At 39.8% G+C, this 22,564-nt stretch overlaps 1 protein-coding gene across 2 annotated transcripts in view; it reads right to left on the bottom strand.

The window, feature by feature from the left end:
- LOC126480784 (uncharacterized) overlaps nt 1–22,564 on the bottom strand; it is a 351,871-nt gene that overhangs the window by 187,226 nt on the left and 142,081 nt on the right. For both annotated transcript variants that reach the window (XM_050104096.1, XM_050104095.1), the window contains exon 5: nt 627–691. In XM_050104096.1, the coding sequence (XP_049960053.1) occupies nt 627–691 (65 nt within the window). The remainder of the gene's footprint in view (nt 1–626; nt 692–22,564) is intronic.

The raw sequence follows: 22,564 nt of genomic DNA, 5'->3' as shown, positions 1-22,564 counted from the left end.
AGGAGACCAGACAGCGTGGTCATTGGTCTCATCGGATTAGGGAAGGAAGTCGGCCGTGCCCTTTCAGAGGAACCATCCTGGCATTTGCCTGGAATGATTTAGGGAAATCACGGAAAACCTAAATCAGGATGGCCGGACGCGGGATTGAAGAGGGGGGGGGGGGGGGGGGGGGAGGGGGAGAGAGAGAGAGAGAGAGAGAGAGAGACTTAACAGTGTTTGCTAGTTCTCTGGTGGAAGGCCCTTTCCAAAAGCTCTTTATACAAATAACTGCTGCTCAACAACACCACTTTTTGGTGAGCAATGACCTATTTTAAAACACATTTCTAAGTTTAAATGTTCATGTGCAATCTTTTTAACAGTTTCACATATCAAATCTATCTGTAACATTCATCTACCAAAGTAAAAAGGGTCACTAATTTAAGCAAACAACACCACAGAAAATAAATGAGTAATGAAATTTTGGACTGCATTTCTACCTTTGTTGACAGTGTCCCACATTAAGAAAATATGCAGCCCCCATATACTTATCTTTTCTATCACAAATTAGTTATAGAAAATACGTCTTTACATGACATGAAATAATGCACTCTCTTTAGGATACAATGTGCCAAAAAAGCAATACTAACCTTCACATCTGACCGCCGACCTAAGCGTTCGAACACTGACCGTTTCTGATAAGGTGTCACCCCTCCTTTAGAAGGTAAATTTCTCATTAGTGACAACACAGCTTACAAAAATAAATTAAAAATGAGAAAATGAAGGTGAATTTGCACGTGCACGCATTCTCACACACACACACACACACACACACACACACACACACACACACACACGTGTTTTTGCACAGCAAACAAAATGAAAGAAAGAAAGAAAGAAAGAAAGAGTTTAGGTTAGCTTGGAGGTGAGCAGAATGGAGGTAAATATGGCTTGTAGGACAGGACAATGGAATAGCTGAAGTGAGATACAGAACAATGTATTCTCACTACTTATGATGCGCAGAACTGAAAGGGTGTGTAAAGTAATAGGAATTAAATTTCTCTATAAAGGCTGCATTATTTTCCATACCTAATACCTAAAAAAAATTATATGCATTTAACATGAACACATTTACATCTAACAAGTGACAAGACATTAATTCTTATTCACATCCTTTACATTATGATACACAACATTAACATCACTACAGTAAAGCTAAATTAATTATAATAAGCATTGATGGTGATATTGTGTGTTATTCTGCAAATATTAACAAATACCGCAGCGCAAGTCTTACTACAAGCTAGTACAGAAATGAGATGGTGTTAAGTTAACATATAGGACAGGGAAAACTTAAAGGGCAAACAACTGCGAATACATATGTAATGAAACAGAAACTTTTGTGCCACATCAGGACTCAAACTAGGAATTCCTGCATGTTGTTAGCAATCACCTTCACTGTCAGGCTGTATGAGCATGCCTCTAGGCTTGACTCAAAACTTTCACTGTCATTTATGTTTCATGGCATTGCAGTCAATATATATATAAATACAAACACATCGAACAATCATACAATGCAGGCTTTCATGGCCTGCATTTGCATACTTGGTGATTTTTGTTTTATTGGCATTACGCCATGGTCCAAAATATATCACCACTAACATTTATAGGAACTACCAAACGAAGCATTAACACCTGCCTTAAGGAACATGAGTAATTTTCCTCTGGGCAACACAGATAGACTGGTAGCAGAAGATCATTCACTAGGATCAGAGAACGATCAGATTCATTTCTTCGATACTACGATTTTATCAAGATCCTGTCATTACTATCCCAGAGCAGTCACAGAAAAAACACCTTTATCAGAAGACACGAAGGATTGAAAGTAGACATGTTGTGGGCTTTAGTGTTAAATAAAGCAAACAATGCTAAATCTTCCCAACGATAAGCCACATAACATACATCAATGTGACTCCACAATCTTAGTCAGCAGGTTGATGACATCATGATCCAAACGTTGCATGGATGGATATAAACAGTTCAGCCTACTGCTGAGTCAGTTTGAGACTGTAACTGCTTTCTAAGTCATTATAGTCTCTGATGATGTCTCCAGCACTGGCAGACAAAACATTAGGCAGAGAAATTTGCTGTGGACAATGGCCTTATGCCCATCCAAAAATCACCAAGGACACATAGAACAATAGTTACTATGCAATATTTAGTGCCTTCTTACTTTGTGTTTTGATTTCTCTATTTAACAAGTAACATAAGAAACTGTATATATTACCTTCAATAGAGCTGACTTTTTCACCATTAAAAAGCTTTTTAATTAAGATTGTTTCATCTATTTATGTACAGTGTAGGCTTTTTCTTTGTCTCGGTATAATAAAGTATAAATAACTTGTTTGCTTTCAACCATTTGTCCTCTTTTGTAGAAAAACACCCAAACATCCAAGTATTCATGTGACCTTCTCAATGTGTCACAAAATCCACGACTATAACACAAGTTAGGCAAGTGGGAATAGCTTCAATGTTAGCAGATGACACAATGTCTAGTGCAAATTGAACTTTATGTAACAATGTTTTCCAATTTCTTTGCCACAAATTATGTATGCAACTTTACCCAATACTTTAAATTGTTTGTAATAACAAAATACAGATACTTAGAGGAAACACAAAAGCAGCAAAGTCATAGAGCATTACAGGTAAATCATCAGCATTATCACTAATATCTTGCAGCTAAGCTGCTGCTGCTGCCACCACCACCACACCTTTTCTTCCAGTGGTTATTTACTCTTCAAATTCAGTTGCTGAGAGTCTACATTCTATACATGATCTTTTCTGAAGGTGTGGAGTCAGTAATAAAATCTGCAAAATATATGCAGTTTTTCTATGTTTATCTTATTTCCCTTAGTTTGCTGTTTCAGGATGTTAATTCCTTTCAAATAAATATACCTCACTTTGTATGTTCTCTTACTTTAATTGAGTGTCATTTGTGTACGTTCATTTTCACAATATCTATGTTAACCTATCTGCCTTTTAGCTACTTTATAGAGGCTGCAGTTTGCTACGTAAAAGACTTCCTCTTGGATCAATGCTGTGGTAAGACTAATAGATCTGAAAACAGAATGCAACTCTTTTATGTATTGGTTAACATGCTTCCCACACAGATACTGACCAAGTATAGTTCCACTACCTGATCAAAAGTATTCAAACACAAATTAGTGAACATTAACATTGGGTATGTCCACCTTTAATTTTAGTGATGGCTGGAACTCAGCTGGAGACACTTTCAATGAGGTCTTTGAAAGTCAGGAGGAATGGCAGCCAATCCAGAAAAAGTAGTAATGTTGGAATGAAATAAGTGTTTCAACTCATCCAAAAGTTGTTGCATTGGGTTCAAGTCAGGACATGAGCAGGCCAGTCTATTTCAGGAATGTTACCGTCCACAAACCATTGCCTCATAGATGCTGCTTTATGACAGGGTGCACTGACATGCTAACACAAACCATCATCATGTCTGAGCTATTCCTCTACTGTATGCAGTACACAATGCTGTAAAATGTATCCATATCTTTCTGCACATTTTTGTAAGTGCTATAAAGGGACCACACACTAAACATGAAAGACACCCCAATACTATAACACCACCACCTCCATACTTCACTGTTGGCTCTGCACATGAAGGCAGGTTACGTTCTTCAGACATAGAATGTGTGGCTTATTAGGAGATGCTTGAACAATGAATGCGATTATTTTTAACCCTCTCTACACAGCCACTGTGCTAGCTGAACTACTGGTAGCACTCAGGAAGTTACAAGTGATTCCTTCCGCTGTCATCATGTGACTTTTACAACCACCATCCACAATGCTTCACAGTCCCTAACCACAAGTATACGAGGTCTGCCTGGTATTAGTTTGGCTGTGGTTGTCCCTTCATGTTTCCACTTGATGATCACATCAAAAACAGTCAACTTGGGCTGCAGGGTTGAAATGTACTTGATGACATCCACTCAATAGTCAACATTGACTGACTGATCGATTCTGCTGCTTCTGCTTCATTACTAACTACACAACACTCCTTGCCTACTTTTATTCTGGTGGGTCCGCCTCTCGTGGAAAATCAAACTTTGGATATCTGTGATAGGAATTTGAAGCCCACTGCTCCTGCCTTAACCACTGCACTATTAGTATGAACTGAAGGAAAAATTCTGATGTTTGGACAGTCAAGCTGGTACTGTATCTGTGCATGTAGCTGCTTCTTTCTCCAGGTACTTAAAGTGTATCTGTTAAGATTGCCATTAATGTGGATTGCAGCTCCATTATGGAGCATTATTCAGAAACATACTGTTCCATTTCCCTCTGGATCTCCTTACTTATCTTTTCACTTTTCACCAGTCTCTACATGTCTTGCAGCAATAGCTTATATTGATGAAAATGCCAATTCCAATATTTCTGGGTCATTCAAATCACTATTGATTTGCAAGAATATACTGTATCTCTCACTCGCATTTTAAGTACTGAACCCCCCCCTCTTTTCTTTTCTCTCTTAATATATATAGGTTCCTCTATTCATGAAAATGGGTGATAAGAAGGAATCAAATATTGTTGTTCCTTGGTAACAGGTGGAAATAAATCTACAATCAAATTTTTCTCAATAATGACATATTTGAGTGACATACTGCTCTCTGACCAGTTTTTATCAAAACCAAACAAAGGAAGTGGTCCAGTTAAGAACTACCACCAGATATAAAATGTTGCTATTATGAACAACTTGATACCACAGCATCTGTCTATTATTGCCTGTTGAATTCTTGTTTATGCAAGCGAAAAGTGTAAAATATTTACTTGGTTTGGCTTCCAAAAATTCATTCTGCAGTATTTAAAGTGTTATAAGAGCTTCTGTTAGCTTGGTCTCTAGTTCAAAGTACTGAATGCATATCATCCAATTATTGGGAGGGGGAGAAGGATTGCTGTTGTGAGAATAGGCCTTTGCTCAACAACAGACAGTTTTATTTACAGAACAGCTGGTTAATCTAAAGATGTGATCTGCTAGGCTTTATAGGTAATAATGGGGAAAGGTGAAAGTGTCACCTGGCATATTATTTACATAAGTTGCTTGTATTTGCCACACATTGGCTGCAGTCCTTCAACTTGCTGCACTAATACAATGCATCAGGTTCAATGATTTAAAAAGTGACTTTTGAAATGAACTGACACAAGTTACACAAAATAGTTGGTTGAACACTGAAGTTGTCTTTGCAAAGTATATAGAATTGCAGTGCAGCTTGCGCCTACTGAATGACTAAAAGCACAATAAAAGGTCTGTCAAGCTTATTTGCAGTATATAGAAAAGAAACAATAAAGATTATGTATTGTAATCTAAGTTGTTAATATATTGTATAAATTGTATTGCAAGCTGCAAATGACCATAAGTGTTATATATGTTCTGTTGAACTGTTCATGTCTAAAAATTCAGAAATGCCTGCTTAAATATGTTAATTATTGTAACCTTACTTTTTAAAGTAATTTGACATGTCTCCAGTACAAAAATCTTTGATTTGTAACTGTACATTATGAGATGAATAAACTACATTCTACATATAGAAAGCAAAGAGACAAGCAAGTACAAAGATGTAGATGTGTGAAGTAGTTTGAAATTCTGCAGTATGGAAAAGGGACGTAAATTCTTTACACCATTCAAAAACATGACTAAGATGCAACAATTTACAGGTAAACCAAAGCAACCTCCATGACAATCCAGAATAAAGTAAACAGAGTTGAATGTCATCAAAGACAAAAATTATGAGATTCAAAGTCTGATAAAAGAATATCTTTGAATAAGAAAGACAATGATATCACTGACACTGTGAATATTAGAAAGAATATTACTCATATTCACAACACACTTTTAAATTTATATACACTGTGCAATCACAGGATTCTGAAATTACCCACTGAAAAATAAATAAATATTTATTGGTGACAAGTGCATGCAGTCGCTAAGAAGTCCAAATGAACACTGACATGTAGAAACATTGTCAATCATCATACGTGAAGAAATATATGGTTTAACCATTTTCAATTGTATTCCCCTAATAGGGATTCATGGCCTAATTCTTGTCTCTTTAGGTTCAACAGTAAACAATAAATGTGAAAACAGTCGTTCTGCGTGATGTAGCATGATCTCACACTCCAATAAGACTAGCTGCCCAGTATCCACTGATTTTCTTGTATCCCCAGTTAGCATTTCTGTTCCTTCTTTGACCTAGCAAGGGAATGTTTAACTGGAAAGTGACCAAATACATGGTGAATTCAATAACCATTCACAACCTTTCTGATTAAAGTAGTTTAACTCTTAGCATGTTTGTTTTTATGTGTGAATTCTTAAAAATACTGTCTGAAAGACTATGCTGCAGTAGGTTTGTTTCACAGTATGTGGCTAAGAATGGCATGTTACTAGAATGGAGTATGATGAATGGAAAACCATAAAAATGCAGCCACAAAGGAAACAAAAGGGAATCTAAAATGTGAGACAGACACACAGTTCAAAATGAGGAAGCAAGAATGGCTAGAGTTGGAATTCAGAGTTGTAGAATCATGCATGGCTATAGGAAATATAAGCACCACATATAGGAAAATTAAAGAAATCTTTGGACAAAACATGTTAGGTAATCATTAATAACTCAGATGATAAAACAGCATTTAACAATGATGGGAAGGCTGAAAAATGGAAGGCTGGTGCAACACTTTAATGCAGAACTGGCCACAGTGTAACAAACAGCACACTAGCCAGATGTGCGGACCAAGGCCCAGTCTGTCTCGGCTGTGGTCCGTTCTTCTTGGAAGTAGCCAGTACCGTGCAATATTTCATTTAGTACTGCAGTGTGACAGTTTTTGGTTCGCATAACTCCCTTCAGTTTGATAGAATGTTGTCAGTGCCATTTACACTTCACTATTTGTTCGGGGTATGAAGGACCTTCATAGGTCCACGGCCTTATTGCACAAAAACAGGCAGTCTAGTGATCTATCATCACAAGTCTTTAAGAATGAATGGCAATGATAGAAGAGATGGATTAGAATTTTCAGTATCTATTATGCAGTTGCATAATAGACAGGTGCTGCAAACTTGCTGTGAAACAAAATTACAATACTATGAGGAAAGAATTTAAAGATTTAGTTGACAATGAAAGAGCTAAAAATTACAATGATTGGCATATGAGATTAATTGTTCTGTAAATCAAGCAGTTGTCAGTTGCCACAGATTTTGGCAGAAGTGAACAAAGGATTTAGAGACTTGGTATATTACTGTAAAGTATGTTAGTTAAGTCAAGGAGCCTGGCTGGAATGATTTTTCGACTTTAAACCCCACGTTGCTGAATTTATGAAGAGAAAAGGAGAGCATGAATGAAATTTAGAAGATTCAGAATGGATTGTAGACCTCTCATCTTACGTGACTGCACTCCATCCAAAGTAAGACAATGCATTTGATGGGGATGCATTAAAAATAAAATAAAATATTTGCATTGTAGAATGGGCAAATTGTGACACACAAAGTCCAGTCCCCTAAGTTCACTGGGATTAAAGAAAACATAAGGTTTGAAGAATTCATTGTGGCCTTACAAGGATAGTTTTCTAAATGTTTTAGGACAGTGTTAATCTTATGTCTATTTTTGAAACTGTTTGCCATTTCAGTTGAGAGTACCCCGGTATATGTGCAAATGTAACTGACGGATCTGCAATGTGATTCCCATTTTAAAGACAAATCCTTTCACATTAAAACTGTCTAAGATGTCTGTATTGTTTTCCTCAGGTAGAGTTCCCGCATCTCCAAAATGAGACTGCGTAAGTGACACAATATTAATTAAAGACCTTTATTCAATTATGAAACTAAATAAGCCATTATGTGCCAACCTGAGTGAAAAAATTTGTGAAATTGTCTGTGGCTGTCCATATGCCAACCGTCTGTGTCTTCAGTGCACAACTAATAATTAAATAATAGTGAAAATTTGTTTCATTTGTGATCTATGTTTTCAAAATGAAACCAAGTCGAATGCAGAGTGACTGCATTGCTACCTAAATATGGCACATTTGAAGATTCCCTGCTTTCCCTCCTCCTGCTCACACAGCAGCATGGGGCAGTGGGGGAATTGTGCAGCCAGACTGAGTGCTAAGGCATGCGAGCTAGGGCACAGCTTGCGAGCTGAATTCTGGGCCATCCCTGACTCAAAGGAAACAAAGTTAGAGACTATGTCAAGAAAGGGGAACAAGAACTGAATGAGGATGGCGTGGGTATGTGATAATTCAAGAATAATTCAACAGAGCACTGTAAGACCTACAACAGAACAAGGCACTGGTAGGAGATAATATTCTTCCTTGGAAGGATTAACTACGAAAAATTGTTCCACAACACACAGATTAATATAAACCACAGTGTCAAAGTACTAATGCAAATTATCTACAGAAGGATGGAAACACTACATGAAGCTGACCTTCGGAAAGATCAGTTCTGATTGTGGAGAAACATAGGAATATGCAAAGTAATACAGACCCTGTGACATATTTTAGAAAATTGTTGTTCATAGTTTATTAGTCCAGTAAAACATATTCATTTTTAAAATGTATTACAATGTAGTATTAATGAAGGAAATATATATAATAGGGTCACAACAATTGTATTGTCAGTACATACAGAAAAGCAGCCTACATGCAAAACGACTGAATACACCTGTATATTTTTACTTTTATTATATTATAATACATGGAAACAATTTAATAAACCCTGGGTGTCTTTCTTAACAGTCATCAGATGCCGTATATCTAGTGTTCTAGAAGATATCTGGTATTTTATTTTTCAGTGTGTACCTGGAGTGATCCCAAACAAATACTGCACATCATGTCATTCATGTGACATCGAATGTCAGCAGAAAGCGTTGGTTTTAAAGCAAAATTTTGCATGACTATTCGATAGAGCAGTCTCAGATTAGTCTAGTGTGATCTTCACTTGAGCAATATTTATTAATGGGGATAGGAAACATGAAGAACTTACCCCATCTCATGTATCACCCTGGCCTGTGCTATTTCCTACTGTCTTGCAGCAGCAGTGTGTGTGTGTGTGTGTGTGTGTGTGTGTGTGTGTGTGTGTGTGTGTGTGTGTGTGTGCCCAAATTGAAAATTGCAGGTTAATGCAAACTGGCATCAACATAGCCATGCAGAGAGCAGAAATTATATTGTGACACTCTTCTTCTGGAAGATTTTTTTTTTTCATACAAATTGACAATTTATTATAAATCGAGCTCCCCGTATGTCCAAACTACTGTGACCTTCGCTAAGTCTGACTTATTAGGTGGAGGTTAAGCCTACGACTTATTAGCTGGAGGTTGCTACGAGTTCAAGTATGATGGCAATGAGTATTATTGTTCAGTTGGAAGGGATGCAGAGTCGTTTTTACGAAAGTGACTGTCTCAAGAATATAGTAAATGGAACAGGTAAAATATTTAATGTCCTGAATATTGATATTGTAATAGTGTGAGTTGGTCTTTTTCCCACTGTCCTTAAGATTCTTTTCTGCACCATAAAAATTATTGTGTCTGATGAGCCCCAGAAAGTTACATCACAATTACTACAGTTCGTACATAAATGAGACACGAGTTGTTGCTTCCATGACACAGGAGAATAGGGCTTCACCTGTAAATTAATTTATTTTGGAACAGAAAGACTATTTTCGTTTTATTTTTGCACGCAGCTGTGTTTGTTGTTCACTTTATTTTCTATTGATTTTGAGGCATTTCATAGTTTCATCCTTAGGCAGCTAGGCATAGCTATAGAATTTAATTCATTTCAATAACTATCCCTAAATGCTCAAGGATGATGACATAAAAGGCTTTGAAATCAACTGCAAATAAAATAAACAACAAGCACAGATGACTGCACAATTAGCATGAAAATAGTCCGTGTGTCCCTAACAAAATCAGTTACAAGAGTCGAGGAAAATGAACATTAGTTAGTGGTTGAGAAGTGAATGACATAGGGTTGCAACTTATTCCACCATGTTATTCAGTCTTTAAAATGGTCAAGTAGTGAAGGAAACCAAGGAGAAATTTGAATAGGAATTAAAAAGTTCTTACACAAAAGATAAAAACTTTTTGGCTTTGCTACTGATTTTGTACATCTATTACAGGATGAAAGATACAAATATATAGAGCAACAATTAAAAACATTTTCCAGGGACTCCCCATACCTAAAACATCACTCATTAAGGAAGAGTTGTATATGTAATCTCCAGTGGTGGAGCTGACACAGGCTCAAGTCATGAGATAAACCTTACCTGTACGTCAAAACAAATGTCTATGAAATATTTCTGATGTACAAAGTATTCATACAGCTGTTACCAGTTGGGTCAGGTGATCAAGCATAGAATGATAACCTTTAGTTTACTCATTCTGAGCTGCAAAGAAGGCCATCTGTGGTAATAGATTAGAGAAGATAAACTTCCTTGCCAATATCACTAATAACACCCTTTATTCTCAATGAGTGGTTGCAATAATCAATGTTAACATCTTCATATCTCAATAGGCAGGTTGTTGCACATTTCTTAAAATAGCAAAGGAGTATTCTTTCTCATGACTTGACAGATACATGACAGACTTGAAAACTGATGCACTGGCATGTCAAAATTAAAACAACTACAGACACAGTTATATCACCACATACACCTGTCTTATGCCACACACAACAGAGCACTTCATTGCTGCTAGGGTGGAGTGTCAAGCTCTCAAGATGATAACACAGATTACTGAAACTAGTTACTGAGAATAAATGCTATTATTAACAATCTTGGCAGAGAAGTTTATCTTCTCTAACACAGAATTATAATTTTCAAACCCACAAGGGAAGTGATCAAAAAATGCACTGCTTCTTGAACCCACACCAGCAGCTTTTAATCATTCACTCAACAGTTTTTCAGTGCATCCATAGCATCAAAACTATGTAAAAACTTGGAATAAGGGATAACTGGTTTCTATGAGAATAAATATCATCCTTCCATCTAGATCATGTTAATGAGTTCCAAGATTTACTACACTGATGATGCTGTTGCTGCAGTACACCACAGTAAATACTCAGGACTGGAGTCTGTGGTTTATAATTAAGTTCGGAAAATGCCGAGGACACAGAGATAGTAGCACTTTCAATTCAAACCAAAAGACTGCAGAAATGTTAACAAGCAACAGTTTGCTCGAGTATCATGTCGTTTTTGGAAACCCAGAATCTACTCTGTAGGAATCAACATGGATTCCAGAAACAGCGATCGTGTGAGACCCAACTCGCTTTATTTGTTCATGAGACCCAGAAAATATTAGACACAGGCTCCCAGGTAGATGCTATTTTTCTTGACTTCCAGAAGGCGTTCGATACAGTTCCGCACTGTCGCCTGATAAACAAAGTAAGAGCCTATGGAATATCAGACCAGCTGTGTGGCTGGATTGAAGAGTTTTTAGCAAACAGAACACAGCATGTTGTTCTCAATGGAGAGACGTCTACAGACGTTAAAGTAACTTCTGGCGTGCCACTGGGGAGTGTTATAGGACCATTGCTTTTCACAATATATATAAATGACCTAGTAGATAGTGTTGGAAGTTCCATGCGGCTTTTCGCGGATGATGCTGTAGTATACAGAGAAGTTGCAGCATTAGAAAATTGTAGCGAAATGCAGGAAGATCTGCAGCGGATAGTCACTTGGTGCAGGGAGTGGCAACTGACCCTTAACATAGACAAATGTAATGTATTGCGAATACATAGAAAGAAGGATCCTTTATTGTATGATTATATGATAGCGGAACAAACACTGGTAGCAGTTACTTCTGTAAAATATCTGGGATTATGTGTGCGGAACGATTTGAAGTGGAATGATCATGTAAAATTAATTGTTGGTAAGGCTGGTACCAGGTTGAGATTCATTGGGAGAGTCCTTAGAAAATGTAGTCCATCAACAAAGGAGGTGGCTTACAAAACACTCGTTCGACCTATACTTGAGTATTGCTCATCAGTGTGGGATCCGTACCAGATCGGGTTGACGGAGGAGATAGAGAAGATCCAAAGAAGAGCAGCGCGTTTCGTCACAGGGTTATTTGGTAACTGTGATAGCATTACGGAGATGTTTAACAAACTCAAGTGGCAGACTCTGCAAGAGAGGCACTCTGCATCGCGGTGTAGCTTGCTCACCAGGTTTCGAGAGGGTGCGTTTCTGGATGAGGTATCGAATATATTGCTTCCCCATACTTATACCTCCCAAGGAAATCACGAATGTAAAATTAGAGAGATTAGAGCGCGCATGGAGGCTTTCAGACAGTCGTTCTTCCCGCGAACCATACGCGACTGGAACAGGAAAGGGAGGTAATGACAGTGGCACGTAAAGTGCCCTCCGCCCCACACCGTTGCGGAGTATAAATGTAGATGTAGATGTTCACAAAAATTCAAGTGTCTATAAAAAGATCAACGCGCAAAGCATACAACAACTTCCACCATCACACATCAGTGAATGATCTTGCTGACAACCTGAGAAAATCGCTAAGTGGATCAAAGGGTTCTGTTCAGTAGCTCATCAGCCAGTTCCTGTGGCAACAGTGGACAGAAAAGCAAAAGCTGAAGTTTTAATTCCACATTTTAAAATTCATTCATGCAGGAGGAACATTCCGAAATACCAGGGTTTGACACTCACACTCTCCCATATGGAGAACACAGAAAAAGGGATCCCTGGCATTGAGAAGCAACTGAAACAGTTGAAGCAAATAAATCACCAGGTCCAGAAGGAATCCCAAATTGGTTTTACAGAGAATATTCTATGGCTTTGGCACCTTACTTTGCATGCACTCATCACAAATCCCTCACCCAGTGCAAAATCCCAAGCATCTGGAAAAAATGCAGAGGTGACTCCCATATAAAAGAAGGGAATAAGAATGAACCCAGAAAATTACAGACTAATACCCTTAAGGGTAGCCTGGTGCAGAATTCTTGAGCATACTCTAAGTCTGAACATAATAAATTTCCTGCAGACAGAGAAGCTTCTGTCCACAAATCAGCAGAGATTTAGAAATTATCACTTGTGTGAAACTAGGCTTGCCCTTTTCTTACACAATGTCCTGCAAACAACAGATGAAGGGCAACAGGGAGAATCCATACTCCTAGATTTCTGGAAAGCATTTGACAAGGTATCCCACTGCAGATAGAATAGGTTCTGAGATATACGAGTGTCTCTCAGACATTTTAAGTACTGGAACACAGTATGTTGTCTTAGCTGCTAGATTTATTACCACATGAGTATTGTAGAAATGCTGCATGAACTTAAATGGGAATCACTGGAGGGAAGATGATGATCTTCCAGCTTTTATGACTTATTACAGAATGGCTCTCTACTGCCACCAAAGTATATCTCGCATAAGGGGGCTCGTAATGAGGCATATAAACATATTGGGAGGAGTGTGAAGGATTGTGGGTACAATATTCCTAATTTCTGGCCACTATGATAAGTGGGCAAAGGATGTGGTTCAGTTGTTCCAGTTCAGGATGATAGTGGAGGATGAAAGGGGTGTTCCTTTATAACTATTTCATAGAGATAGTCAGAGGATTCAAATAAATACAGTTTCATTTACAGATAGCTTACGTCTATTACGGGTATACAAGGAGAAGGGTGAGGGTGACATATATGATGATTTGCCAAAGTCTTTATTTGCATTTTCACAAACATGGTATGTGCGATAGGCTATGACGTCACGGTCGACGAAGCTTTCCAATCCTGATACATTGGGTACGCCTGTACCACCTCGTACTATTGCGACAGTTAGCCAGCCATTACCATGCGAAAATGTATCATTCAGATCAATACTGAAGTTCAGCCTACATCCACAGAAGACAGCGGGTCCATCTAGTAGTGAATGTGCAGCGACAGATTTTATAGTATTCTTCTTCTTGTCAGCAGACAATATATAAAACAATTGAAGACGTTGAAATGACAACATCTGCTGCTGACAAGAAGAAGAATACTATAAAATCTGTCGCTGCACATTCACTACTAGATGGACCCGCTGTCTTCTGTGGATGTAGGCTGAACTTCAGTATTGATCTGAATGATACATTTTCGCATGGTAATGGCTGGCTAACTGTCGCAATAGTACGAGGTGGTACAGGCGTACCCAATGTATCAGGATTGGAAAGCTTCGTCGACCGTGACGTCATAGCCTATCGCACATGCCATGTTTGTGAAAATGCAAATAAAGACTTTGGCAAATCATCATATATGTCACCCTCACCCTTCTCCTTGTATACCCGTAATAGACGTAAGCTATCTGTAAATGAAACTGTATTTATTTGGATTAAAGGATAAGGCGGCTCAAGGCCATCTTGGCAGCGCGCCAGCCGCGGACTTAGCGCTCAGCGGACGGGCGCACCTAGTACGACTAGTGTGCCCGTCCGGGATAACTCGCGGCTGGCACTGTGAAATATTCTAAGTCCCTTATCTGGCGCCGCGCCAGTGCGCGGCTATAAAAGCGAGCACAGCCCGCAGAGCGGATCATTCGCGCTGCTGCTGCTGCACAGGCAACTGCATTGAACACTGCCAAGATGCACTACAGAAGATATCGCCGTCGTGCAAGACAGACAATATATAAAACAATTGAAGACATTGAAATGACAACATCTGCTGCTGACAAGAAGAAGAATACTATAAAATCTGTCGCTGCACATTCACTACTAGATGGACCCGCTGTCTTCTGTGGATGTAGGCTGTCCCCATACGCAGAGTACTTTATAATATATTAAAGTCTGCCTCCCTTCCCCACTAATTTAGGGATGAGGCCTGACAGATCACAAAATTTCACCACTCTTGTAACACTGGAATCAGTATCTGTGAGGATGGTGGGCAGATCTCCATAGAGACTGAGGGCTGTCCTAGTGTCAGTATATAGGACGTACATTGCCACAATAAGATGAACTGAAAGTGGCACATCACTAACTTCACAGAGTGGTGGATCCTCTCACTGGAGGAGGAAGCAATGTGTTAGAGGGCTATGTCCAATGTGCAGTCCGGCAAACAGAACCTCCTTCCAGTGGCAAGGCTGATGAAGTCCGCCATGCCTTTGTGGTCAATCTGAGCGACTGCAGTTTGTTTTCAGTCACCTGCAACCATTCAGTCTCCCATTGATGCATGATGCATCTGTCAGAAAATGAGATGATGGCATGCAACGGGATTGGACACTGATGGACAGCACCATCTCGACATGTGTCTTGGTGGCTTTGTCGGCCATGTTGTTGCCTTGTATTCAGATGTGGCCAAGTAGCCAGCAAAAGATCACCTCCTTGGCATGGTGTTGGAGCCGCTGTAAGGATTTTTGGATGAGCTGAATCAGATGGTCTACTGGATACATTTGGTGAAGTGTTTGCAGTGCACTAAGTGAGTCAGAACAGACAAGAAACATGTCTCTGAATCCTCTCCAGTGCCATGAGAATTCCATATAATTACGCATCGTAAATTGTTCCAGAACACGCACTTTAAAAACACTATCAGGTAAAACAGCAGAACAACCGAGGACATTCTCTTGCTGGGATCCATCTGTATAAACAATAATAAAACTGTGGCACATACTTAAAATGGATGAAAACGAAGTTGTAAAAACATAATCTGGAGTATAAGTTTTCTTGTACTGTGTCAAGCTTAAAATCACTTTGGGCCTCTGATGACAACAGGTGGCAAAGTGTTCCATCCCTGGCTGTGTATTCTTATGCCTGATAATCCAGATTCTTGAGACAGTCTGTAGCATGTATCCCAAATGGCTTGTTCGCATGGGTCTGATTCCTGAACAACCGATCAAAGGTGGGTTGGACCACTGAACTAAATGTCAATGACTGAGGTGATGCTGAGATTTTCAGTACCTGGTGAGCCGAAAGGATGTCGCCGAATCCAGAGTGGTGGTTCACCAGCCTCTACACACAGACTCAGAACTGGGATGGTCCGAAAAGGTCCAGTTGATATCCGAATGCTCTCATGGTGGACAGCATTTAAAATCTTGAGGTAGGAAGGATGGGTTGATCCACAGACCACACTACCATAATATAAATGTGATCGAAGAAATGCCCTATAAAAATGCAGGTGACGGGACCTGTCAGATCCCCATGTTTTTCTGCTATGGCACTTCAAAACATTCAATGACTGGAAGCTATTTGTTCATAGGTCTTTTCAGGTGTGGGGGCCAAGTTAATTTCAAGTCAAATATAAACCCAAAAAGTGCACAGTTTCTTGAAAACATAAGATATTGTCCCCCAAGCACTGGTTGGTTAACCCTCTATTGCACGACTTTTTTTTTTTTTTTTTTTTTAGGAAACCAGTTTTAATGGAAAACATATCTGGGGGTAGGGCCTGACACACAAAATACTGCGTAATAGGTTGAACATAGAAATTTTGATGTAATCTTAATTTATTCAATATTTTAGTTTTGTTGCCATAAGGCAACACCATGCGTATGTCAACACACTTCCCAGAAGACTCACAACACTTTTATTTACATACATGTATAAGATGACTTAGGAGAGATACACAAATATGCTTCTACACACATTTATGAATAGTTTTAGACGAAAAATTATTACTTTTCTGTTTTCAAAAACATATTTTGTCATATTATTCAACAATTCAATACTTCATTTCATCACTCAGTGTGAAACTTCAAAAAACAGTTTATATTTGCAGTGAAACATAAATGCACCTTGCATTTCAAACACTTCACTCTCACAATTCCCTTGCATGATGGAGCTTGGCACCTTCCTTTGATATTCATAATAAGCAAATGCCCTATGCCATCTAGCCGCATATCTTTTTCAGGCAGTGCAGCAGTCAGCCCTTCCTTCCATCCTTTGCCGTGTAGGCTCTCTCAGTGGAATTACTTCTAGGTCTTCCTTGCTTTCTTGCCCCACTTTTTCCCTGGAACAACAAACATCTACCTATGGCCTTCTTGAACTCTGCTAAAGCGAGTGAACTTTTCCAGTGCATTCCACTTGATAGTGCATCTCTTCTGTAAAGAAACTAAGCATTCACAACCATCAGATCTAGAATATGAAAAATATTCTGCGATACCATTTTTTGGAATGTATCTGGATCCTAAACAATGCTAGAACTGCATCCATAAGATCTACACCTCCCATGAACTGATTATACTCTACTACTACCCTGGGGTAAGGCACCTTGATGGATTTCTTTGACTTCTTGTCAAATCTTTCTACTTCAGTCATTGGATTTGCTTCAACAAAATTGCTGAGTAATGTCACAAATCTGTTGTCATGTCACTTTACAGCAGGGTACTGCATATTTCCCATGGAACATTGTCTTTCATCTGTTGCACCTCTTCCAGATCTCTTCATTTTCATGTCAGAGTTGAATACACATCCCTTTAGACCAGGGCTTCCCAACGTGTGGTCCGCGGACCCCTTAGGGGTCACCTTCCACCAAATCATGTAAAATAATGAGTAAAATTATTGAATAAAGATGTGAAAATCATTCAGCTCATATTCCCAAGCAGTCTTTGCGGTTCCTAAGTGAGAACGCATACACAGTTTAGTGCCGGAGAATGTGGTTTCTCTGATAGACTGTTTCGCAACAATACGGGGGTCGTTTGTGCCCCGGCTCAAGACGCTAAATGCGCTGAAACCTTTTACGCATGCGCGGAGCGAGCTTTGTCAACCAATCACAGCGCTCGCTGGCACGTATGCGGCCCCAGGCATCGTTAAATGTTAAAATGTTAAACTTGCTTTGTCAGTGCACTACCTATTTCATAAGTCGATTTTTGACCAGTTTATTACTTCTAACATGGATCCGTGGCTGAAGTCGGGATCATTGAAGAGTGGTGCGGTTTCTCCATCGCCTTCACAACAAGGGAAGTTTCCAGTTGAAATGAATGAGGAGAGAGGACGACCAAAGGAAGAACAATCACAAGAAGCTCCAAAGACTATTGATACTTCAGGGGGGAGGGGGGGGGGGGGAGGGGGGGGAATATGGCACTTGCATTAAGAAGCTTTCACTTCAGTTCCCATGGGTTTCACTCTGAATTGAAAGTTACTATGCTCTTGACTGACTAGGGGTACGCCATGTATTTTCGACTGTAGAAGGGGTCCGCCAGCTGAAAAGGTTGGGAAGCGCTGCTTTAGACGATTGGAATGAACAGGGCCTAGGCTGTAGATTCCTCTTTCTGCCAGTTTCACTTGCGGATCTAAACTACAGAATCAGTTGTCAAAAAATATTTTACAATTTTTGTGCTCAGCTATTACACTAGGTAGCCTTAGCACAACATTACCACTGGCGCCTATGTCAGGAAGATGTTCATTTTGGTTAGTTCTGCCAGTATACAGTTCAAAGTTGTATACTAAACCATTCACATCAGATAGTACAAACATTTTGTAGCCCCATCAGTTTGGTTTTTTTGGACTGTACTGTTTCATTGAATGACACCCTTTGAATGGTATAATCTGCTCATTAAGGCTGAACAGTGTGGTCAATAAGGCTTCAAATTTTGTACATAGGATCATATCCTGACTCTCCTTTGGGTATTGTTCTCAAATTATCAGCAAAATGTATTTTACTTTTTATTTGTTCAAAGCGTTTTATATGCATTCAATCAGCTACAATGGGAACTACAGTCTCAGGATTCCAGTAACCTCTAGTAGAAGGGAGTCTAATCACAGACCTAAAGAACACCATTCCTATCCAAATTTGTAATTCTTGTCTGTCAAGTTTCAGACCTTTAGCAGGATTTTTTTGAATGGATAGTCTGCTTGACTCCTCAACAATAACGTCCAACATTGCTTCCAAGAAACACATGAAATATTCTTTCGGACAACATACGTGAGAATGGATGTCAAGTGTACCAGTCCAATCTGGCATAACTAATACTTTCTGGCATTTCTTCAAACTACACGCATGTTTAGGTCTTTTATTTGGTTTTGGAGCACTATTTTCTTCTGCCGCTACAATGTCATTTTGATGTAACATATTGTTTTCATCATATTCTTCCTCTTCTTTTTCTCCTTCACTGTCATTGTCAGTCTCAGAAACAACTATAGCCAAAGTTTCATGAGGAACTTTATGTCCAGCACTTTCATCCTCTGAATCATCTGCAAATACTCCTTCACTGTTGGTGTTGCCCAATTCCGAATCGTCGTTTTCTTCAGGAATATTCCTAATTGCCACTGAATGTCTGCCACCTTACAAAATAAAAGTAATAAATAGCATTGTACTGAATCCGCATATGTTGAAAAAGGTTATGTTTACATTGGCAAGATCGTAGTGTTGACATTATCTTTGCTGTCATTAAGCATCATTTTACATAACTTAAAAATATAATTTCTTTAGGAGTGATCTAAGTGGCAAGATAATTCACTTTTTCTGCTGCTGTAGCATGTGTTTACATATAGCGGACCTCCAGCAATGACTGTAGACTATCAGAAGTTCCTGCCAACATAATAACACTAAACACAGTCTAGCTTGTCGAAGCCAGACTGTGTGTTGCCATACGGCAACACCATGCACAAGCGGTTTCCTTAACATTATATGTAAATTTATGATTTGTTAGCATATGGCAACACCGTGCAATAGACGGATATAACTTCAATGAGCACAGTTAAAATTGACACATGTAGTTCTCTTGGGTGAGAACCGAAAACCAGTTGTTTTGGCCCAGGTTTCCAGCCTCCTAATGGTCAGCTGTAGGTGCCTTGTCATCGTCATCATCATCATAAGAACACAGGAAGAGTAGAAGATAGCAAAGTCATCCACAAACAAAGAGTATTTGACAAGGCTCCTGACTGCAGAGGAAATGCCACCGATAGCGATGGCAAACAATGTGACACTGAGGACACTGCCTTGGGAGACCCCATTTTCTTGAACATAGCAGTACGACAAGGCATCCCCAATGTGATATTGAAAACGCCAATCCTCATGAAAGGATTGGATAAGAAGCGGCTGGCGTCCACATAGTCCCCATTGATGAAGTTGGTGAAGGATGTAGTACCTCCAAGAAGTGTCATATGCTTTTTCAGGGTCAAAAAACACACAAACCAAATGGTTCCAGCATAAGGTTTCCTGTATCGTCGTCTCCCACAGAATTAAGTTGTCAAGGGTGGAAAGGTAGCACCTGAAATACTGGGAGTGGCTCAGGTGAATTCGGGATTCGAGCAGCCAGACGAGGTGGCAGTTGACCAGGAGTTCAAGAGTTTTACCCGTACAACTGGTAAGGGCTATATTCTGATAACTGTTAGGGGCACTATGGTCCTTGCCTGATTTCCAGAATGGAATTAATATTGCCTCGTTATAAATCATGGGGTACTGTTCATCAAACCAAATCTGACTGAAACAAGAGGGGAGCTGGCCTTTCGATTCAGGGCACAGATGACGAAGCATGACATAATGGATATCATCAGGTCCTAGAGCAGTTTCTCTGGATGCAGACAAAGCTGATTCCAGTTCCCACATGGAGAACAGAAGGTTGTAGACTTTCCCATTATGCGAGAAGAAATTGAGCTCCCCCATCTCTGCAGTCCTATGGAACACCTGAAAAGCAGGAGCCTGTCTGGATGATGTAGTAACAGTAAACAAGTGTTCATCTAAAACCTGAGCCATGTCTTCTGGCGTGTTCACCAAGATCCCACAAAATGAGGCTGTAATGGGATGTGTACTGCCCTTGTCCGAAATTCGTCTCATTGATTCCCAAACTTGCACGGTGGAAGTGGACCAATTAATGGAAGTCGTGAATTCCCTCTTCTTTTATCACTTGCCTCGCATGTGCTCTCACAGATCTGAGGGCATGAATGTTTTCTGTAGATGGACAGTGTTTGAAGTTCCGCAGAGCTCTTCATATGGCCCTGATTGCCAATTGACAGTCGTCATTCCACCAAGGTACACAGGCGGTCATCTGAAGTGATTAACAGACTGGAGGATGGACTCCGCAGCAGCAAGTTGGATCTCACAAGTGATATGGGCAACCGTCTCCTGTGCACAGTCTTTATGTTCAAAAACAGCCAGTCAAATGTACTGCAGCCAATTTGCCCTTTGGATCATCCATCTGTGTGGTCTCCTGTCGGCCACCATCCTAGTCAGCAGACAGATCCACACTCGGAGATCGTCACTAGAATGTAAATCCGGAGCCACTTCCCACTGAAATGAGTCCGCAATAGCTGGGGAACATATAGGTCAATGGCTGAAATACACCCTGTAGCTGTGGAAAAGTGCATCACCTGACCCTTGTTCAGAAGGCAGATAATCTCGGAATGGACGAGTTGCTAGATCATTCGACCCCTGGAGCAAATGGTAGCCAAGCCCAACAGCACATTGTGTGCATCAAAGTCCCCCACAAGAAGGAATGGGTGTGGGAGTGCCCAGAAGAGTTCTGCCAGTGCGTCTGCACCCAAAGCATCATTAGGTGGAAGGTACAAAGAACACACCATGATATTAAAGGCTGCAAGAACTTTCACGGCAATTGCTTGCATGGCTGTGAGGGACATGAGAGGAGTGGCATCTGTCATCAATGAAAACAGCCCCTTCACCTTTAGACCTGTCTCCAGTAGTCTCGTCCTTCCTGTATGAGTGGTAACTCCTTAATGCAGGTGTGTCGGTGACTTTTAATGCTTTTCGTTTAAGCAGATGCAGAGCGATTTCTCCTGGACCTGGAGCTGTAATTCTTCCAAATGTGAGTGATATTCCATTTAAATTTCACTGCAATACAGAAGTTGCTGTGAAAGACATTGTTTAGTGATGGTTGTTCTTTCCTTTCTCATTTGGAGGTGGTGATTTGCCAGGGAGGTCGGGGGAATATTAGCCAGTTCCCGGTTCCTCTGATAGGAAGGCCATATCCTCCACAGCAAAGTCCCCATAAGAGAGGGAGAGAGCTCGTCGATCTGAAGATTTAACTACCGCTTCTTGGACTTGGAACTACTTTTCGAAGGATGTCTTTATTTACTGATGAGAGGAGATGGTTGCGTGGGTTGTTGGGATGGTTTAGTTGGCTTCTGATGGTGAGCAGTGATATGTGGCTTAGGTGGTAAGCCCATTTCTAACGGGTTCCAAACAACTTTAGTTTCAAGTGGAGCATTTCCTCCACAGGTACACTAACAAGTGCATGTGCTTGTACTTTAATCTGTGGTCTCCCTTTTTAGCTTCACCATAGGGTATGCGTCTCTTGACTTTCAGCTCCTGAATTTTCCTTCTCTCGTTGTAAATCTCACACTTTCTGCTCTTCACTGGGTGATCCTCGGAGCAGTTTACACATTTCAGATGAAGTGTACAAGAATTGCCTGATTCGTGAGTTGAGTCTTCACAATTGCCACACATAGCCATCCAATTACATCCCATAGTGGTAGGGCCAAATCTTTGACGTCTGTAGCATTGCATTGGGTTAGGAACAAATGGACAAACCTTAAGACTGATATAGCCTGCAAGTATACGTTCAGGTAATTCTGGAGTACTAAATGTTAGAATAAATGTTGCTGATTTTTCCAATTTGTTATTGACTCTCCTCATATAATTCTGCACTTCCGTGACACCCATATTTTTCCA

Source organism: Schistocerca serialis, chromosome 5 (assembly GCF_023864345.2).
Source record: "Schistocerca serialis cubense isolate TAMUIC-IGC-003099 chromosome 5, iqSchSeri2.2, whole genome shotgun sequence".
Classification (NCBI taxonomy): Eukaryota; Metazoa; Arthropoda; class Insecta; order Orthoptera; family Acrididae; genus Schistocerca; species Schistocerca serialis.
The sequence above is the reverse complement of the archived record's forward strand: the minus strand, read 5'-3'. Positions and strand labels throughout refer to the sequence as shown.